This window comes from Chelonoidis abingdonii, chromosome 17 (genome assembly GCF_003597395.2).
Source record: "Chelonoidis abingdonii isolate Lonesome George chromosome 17, CheloAbing_2.0, whole genome shotgun sequence".
In the NCBI taxonomy this organism is placed as follows: Eukaryota; Metazoa; Chordata; order Testudines; family Testudinidae; genus Chelonoidis; species Chelonoidis abingdonii.
Genome location: NC_133785.1, coordinates 41,000,261 through 41,006,260, shown reverse-complemented (window position 1 = coordinate 41,006,260; position 6,000 = coordinate 41,000,261). Strand labels below are relative to the sequence as shown.

The 6,000-nt window shown below is 43.6% G+C and overlaps 1 protein-coding gene across 2 annotated transcripts in view; it reads right to left on the bottom strand.

The window, feature by feature from the left end:
- Positions 1-1,697: 1,697 nt before the first annotated feature.
- IHO1 (interactor of HORMAD1 1) overlaps positions 1,698-6,000 on the bottom strand; it is a 52,668-nt gene continuing 48,365 nt past the window's right edge. The window contains exons 6-7 of one of the 2 annotated variants that reach the window (XM_032772620.1): positions 5,173-5,276; positions 1,698-4,326 (exon numbers count right to left, since the gene is read on the bottom strand). In XM_032772620.1, coding sequence (XP_032628511.1) covers positions 3,001-4,326; positions 5,173-5,276 — 1,430 coding nt within the window. In that variant the 3' untranslated portion in view covers positions 1,698-3,000. The remainder of the gene's footprint in view (positions 4,327-5,172; positions 5,277-6,000) is intronic. The other variant, XM_032772621.1, reaches the window with a different exon arrangement.

The window sequence follows — 6,000 nt, the reverse complement described above, 5'->3', positions numbered from 1 at the left end:
ACACCCTGGTGCTAGCTCTGACTGAGCTGGTGCATCGCCCGGTGGTGCGTGCGGCGCCACGTACATACCTACTGTCTGATCTGTAGAAGTGCTGAACACTCCCCGCTGCAGCCGAGGTCGAGCTGTGATTTGAACATAGCAAGTGCTAAGTACACTGAGGAATGCAGCAAACACCCTCGATGATACTCACAGGGTTTATAAAATGGCTCAGCAACTTCTCCAATCTCATTTCTTCCTCCAGCTACTGCAGTGGCCTTCCAAGCACGGCATGGCTTCTCCAGGGGGATGTTAAATGGGGGGGGGGAGCACCATGGGGAGGCCAGTGGTGTCACCTGAGGGCATATACCATTTGAGTATTGGCCAGGGTATTTGTTGCATTATAATGCCACACCACGCACCAGAAAAATCACATTGACTCTGCAACCTTAATGTTCCTTTAAACATCCAAAAGTTAGGAAATGCCAGTTTTAAGCTGCCTGTGCCATCTTAATCCAGCTGCTTTGTGCCTGGGCATATGAGACTGTTTTGAACTACACAATCACATCCTGTTTATCCCACCGGACCCCTGCCTCATTCAGTGCCTAGGATGGACCGTGCTCACTGAACGAGGGAGAGTGTGTCTGTTAGCTAATGACCCTCTTCTGTTTTCTGTTTTTCAGACCTTGGGTGTGTGGAGATGCTGCAGCAGCAGGTGGACAGCCCTGGCAATCCCTATGTGTTTCTCAGGAGAATCCCTGAGGCAGAAAGGAAGTGTCTTAATCTACACTTTATTACAGTTATATTTTATTGTCCTTTTTGGGCCCATTTAATCTGAGTGTTAGGGGTACCTTATGGAACTGAGATGACCTGCGTACTACCTCCGATGCTGCCACACCTGGAGGAGGAAGGTGTTGGGATGGAGATGACTGCAGCTTGACAGATGATAGAGTTAATGCTCTAAGAGTCAAAGCCATCCCTGAAGAGTGCAGAAGCATTGTGGGATTACACTGGGAAGGACAACTGATTTAGTGCAGCTGGTATGCTAACACTTGGTGTCCACAGTGGCACCACAGCAGTGAAGATTGACCACCATCACATCAGCCTCACTCAGAGTAAACTGAATCCTATGCTGGTGCGACTGTCTGTTTGGTAGCAAAGGTGTCTGTGGATATGTGTACTCCGTCCCTGCCGGTGTACCCTCACACACATGGTGTGTGCTAAGTCACGTTGCGTAGAGGTTGCCATTCCATTTCTGTATAAAATGGTGCCCTCCGTGCGGTGTGACCTCGCATGTACGGTGCATATGACCACAAGGTGTGCATTCCCGCCCCACTACAGCACTCGCATCTTGGAGACTCACTTAATCTTTTGTGTTGCTGTCGCTCTCTGAGACATGTTAGTTCCTCAGACGATGCTGCCACACTGATTGAAAATGTCACCTGTCATGTTCACCAAAGAGCATTAACACAGAATCTGACATTACAGAGTTATAAAAAGTGATGTTATCCCTCTTCGTTAAATATCAGACAAGCTGAATAAAACTAATTATCCCAATTATATCATCTGTAGGAGACAAACTAGCTAAACAGCATCTGCCTGTTAACCCACAGCAATACAAGCACATATGAGCCTTTCCCCTGAAATCGTTACACAGAAATCTGACATTAATGAAGAAATGACTTGATAATCAAGTAACAGATAAACAAGGTCTTTTTATTTTGGAATGACAAAATGAGGCCGTTTATATTCATGACAGCAGATCTCTTTCTGATATATTGAAGTGTTTCATTTGTCAGAGCAAACCTGATTCTGAAATCAAATAGAATAAAATTATCTGAAGTGATCAAAACTTAAACTCGAGGCTGGACGCCTTTCTAAAGGAGCTGCTGGAGGAGTCCCATCACCCTAGGAGCTGAGGCAGGATTCCCCGGGTGGAGTTCTATGGCCTGTGTCATGCTGGAGCTCAGAACTGGTGGTTCTAATGGTCCCTTCTGACCTTAAAACCTATTAATTTGAAATCACTGTTAACCAGAAATACTTCAGTCTTTTAAACAAAAACAGACAGAACCAAGGGTCTTTCTGGGCATTTTGTTTTATGAGTGCCACCTTTCTAGGCTTTTCTTTGAGGCCCTAATACACTAGAAACACACAAGACCAAATTCCTGATTAGCTAAGAGATGCAGATGAGAAAAAAAAAAGAGGCTGAAATTGAAGAAAGTGACCAGAGAAATAAGCCCGGAAGGAGAAGAAATGCTGTATTTGGTGAACGCAACAAGATATTAGGGTTTTTTTTTTTCACACAAAAGGTACTTTTACCCAGAATAGGGCAAAAGATCTGGGGCTAATCTTAATTGTGTGAAGTCAATCATAAGAATTCCCATTCATTTCAGTGGGACCAGGATTCAGTCCTTAGCCATCTGAACCACTCTAAAGAGAAAGAATGAAAAACTGGAATGAAAGTCCTAGGCCACAGACATGTCTTAAAAAGTTTTAAATAGATTCCACTTCCAGATACAGTAACAACAGACTCAGCTGTGTTTCTGTGCCCCATAGCCTGCTAGCAGGGTTCGCGCTAGTAGAAATTTAGGCAAGCATCACAGAGCCTCTTCTGCTAAGCAAAGATGACAACAATTAGAGAACAATGGCATTTCTGCTAAGAGCAGGGAGACACCAAAATATAAAAATAATAAGGAGCACAACAGCTTTCCCAGGTGAATGGGAATCCTTGCCCCTGGACAGAATATAGCAATATATTCTCATTTACAATACCCAAAGCTTGCCAATGACACGTCAATGTAGTTTAGGTCTGAGTACATCTTGTATATTGCCAGAGGGGGGTGCCTTGTGTATGAAAAAGCCTTATCCCTCCATACACGGCTCCAAGGTGCCACATGCTCAGTTATGTGCCATGTCTAAAGCGTGACAGACCTGAGAAATTAAAAAGCCAACAGACCTAAAGGAAAAAAACAGATTGAACCAGCCACACTTCTGTTATACATCAGGAAAATCAAACTGAAAATGTCAATCAGAATAATCACTATCAAAAACTAAGGAGCAAAATGTTGGATTCTTATGCTGGACAGGGGCGAAAGAAAGACATGACTTATTAGAAGCCATGGTGCTTGGGAGAGTGAACCAGCTCATCTGTTTTTCATCCTTTATGTCAGTCTCCCTGGGAGAGCAATCCCAGAAACAGAGAGTCCCTTTGGTAGTGCAAATATCCACTCTCCTCTTACTTTCCAATATTCCCTTCCTCTTGGCTGCAAGCCGTTCCAGGTTTTCATGGGAGTGAAGCACTGGCAAGGAGTTTTCTTTCTTCCTGTTTTGGGCCCTGCTTAGCTTTTGGTGACTGGGAGCTGAAGACCCTGGGCCTGAGTTCTCTGAATGAAGTGTAACTGTATCTGTGGGAGAGTAATTTTTTCTGGAATCCTCCAACTCCATCCACCTGCTGGTCATTTTTTGATTCAGACCACTGTCAGGACACTTGGAAAGGTCTCCTTTTTTCTTAGCAACGTAGATTCTTTTCCTCACTGTTAATTTACTCCGGCGGAGTTTTTTGGACTTTTCTTTTTTTAGTCTGTTTCCTACAACTGTGATATGCATCACGTTGTCTGTGGCAAAGTCTTTGTCTCTTCCAGCCATATTGTTTTGTGCAGGAGGTTGGCAAAGTTGGCTCTGATTTTGTTGTGAAGGAGTCATAGTTTTGATTCCCTTAGAGTCTTTCCTGATTACCATCCTCAGCGGTGTGGCTTGAGATATTTCTTGAGTAAGCAGCTGATGTTTCTCATGACTATCCCCAAAAACGTCAGTGTTGGAGCAGCAGGCACAAGGTGGATTGTTAGCAGAAGGTTGCTTTTCTAAACCAGACTTCGTCTCTTGTATAGTCATGTTTTCTTTGCCTTGTAAAGCTGTAGTAGTGAGACTGACCTCCCTTCCAGCAACTGTGTTTAAATCAGTCCTGTTTGCATCATCTTTAGCTATGTGATTCCTCATTTGGGAATTTCCATGTCTATTTGCCATTGTCATGGTGTGCGGCTGAGTCTGAAAGGAACTCGTTCTGCAAACCCTCATACTCTGATAGCACTGACAGCATGCTTTTTCTTGACTGGTGAGATAGAGGTCCTGTAATATATCTGGAGACGTCTGGGATGCATTATCCTTTATGCAGCTGGGAGATCTGGAAGTGGAAATGAATGTCTGCAGTTCAGCTAAAATGTTGGGAAATGGTAGGTGATTTAACTGTTCACATAGCTTCTGATGTTGCTTATTCTGCTGAGATGTCAGTAGTTCCACACTCTCCTTCAGTAACTGCAAGTTGGATTTCACATCTAAAATCTCCATATCTTTCTGGGGAAAGTAGTCAGCAGAGTAGAAAAATTAGGCAACAAACACTAAAAACTCCAATAGTAACATTCAAACCAAAACCCCTTTAGTATTAAATCTTAGATGGTCCACTTAGCTTTCCTATCAACCCAAGTATCAGTAGTTGGGATGTTTCTGTGCAGAGCCATGTTTTCAAAAAGCAATATGGTGATAACATTTCTTTGGGTGGGGTGAATTTCTAATTCACGGTGGTGTCTCCCTATCTTCATGAAGACAACATACCACTTCCTCCTGTGGCTTATTGTTTGCCAAAAACATACACTGTGGGGCCCTTCTGGGAATCCAGCTCCATCTAGGCAGCTTAAAGTCTGACATTTCAATCTTGCATCTGTATGACAAGTCATATTTTGCTCCCTCTAAGTCCCTTGTTCTCTCCCTGAGGCCCTGTTTGACCTGACTTTCCACGAGAAGCATGCCCATCCCTCTTTATCGGAGACATACTGCACCAGCATTCTCCAAGCTGCCAGAAGCCAGGCCCATCCAGAGAACAGCTCCCACAGCATTGGGAAATGCGGCCACCACCACACTGACAGCACTCTGGGACTGGCACCTGCTATCCTGGCGAACGAAAGATCATGATCAACACCTCGGTTTGGATCCCTGCAGGGCAGCGTAATGCGCGATTACTAGATGGCAGAGTTAGCCTAGAATTAGCATTTTAATATACATATTTTCCTCCATTAGAGTGGTAACTTTCATCTTCATAATCTATCATAGGAAGGCATAATCTAATATTTCATTAGTATTTTTTAAGAAACGGGAGAAATTCAGGACCCAGATTCAGCACAACAGATGAATTTCTGAACTTACAGCTGCAAGTCTCCTCTCCATCTCCAGTAATATCTGCTCAGGTTGGCTTTTGTCTGTTAGAGCATTCAGCACTGATTCATAGCGGGACTGAGCAGTCTCTTGCACTAAACAAGGAAATTAATAAAAACTGCATTTACTCTTTAATTTGTAAATATGAATAAAATACTGCTTGATTCTTCCCCGGGGGGTTAAATGAAATGCTTTGCTGTGCTACACAATCATAGTGACTGGCCAGCTGAAATCTTCAGGGTCACCAATATAGGACATAAAGTCGTTTCCCCCACACCACAATAATTAGTCTTAACACTATTACTAATGCCTAATACGTGCCAAAGCAAAATAAGTGTGCAGATGAAAAATCCTATACAATCTTATACCAAAACTCCATTCTTCTATATAGAACGAAATGTTTCTAATCTAAACACACGCCACAGGGAACTACAGACCGGTCAGCCTCACTTCACTCCCCAGAAAGATCAGGAAGCAGGTCTTCAAGGAATCCATTCTGAAGCACTTGGAGGAGAGGAAGGTGATCAGGAACAGTCAGCATGGATTCACTAGGGGCAAGTCATGCCTGACCAACTTGATTGCCTTCTATGATGTAATAATTGGCTCTGTGGATATGGGGAAAGTGGCGGACGTGATATACCTTGACTTTAGCAAAGCTTTTGATACAGTCTCCCACAGTATTCTTGCCAGCAAGTTAAAGAAGTATGGATAGGATGAATGGACTATAAGGTGGATAGAAAGCTGGTTAGATCGTTGGCTCAACGGGTAGTGATCCACGGCTCAATGTCTAGTTGGCAGCTGGTATCACGCAGAGTGCCC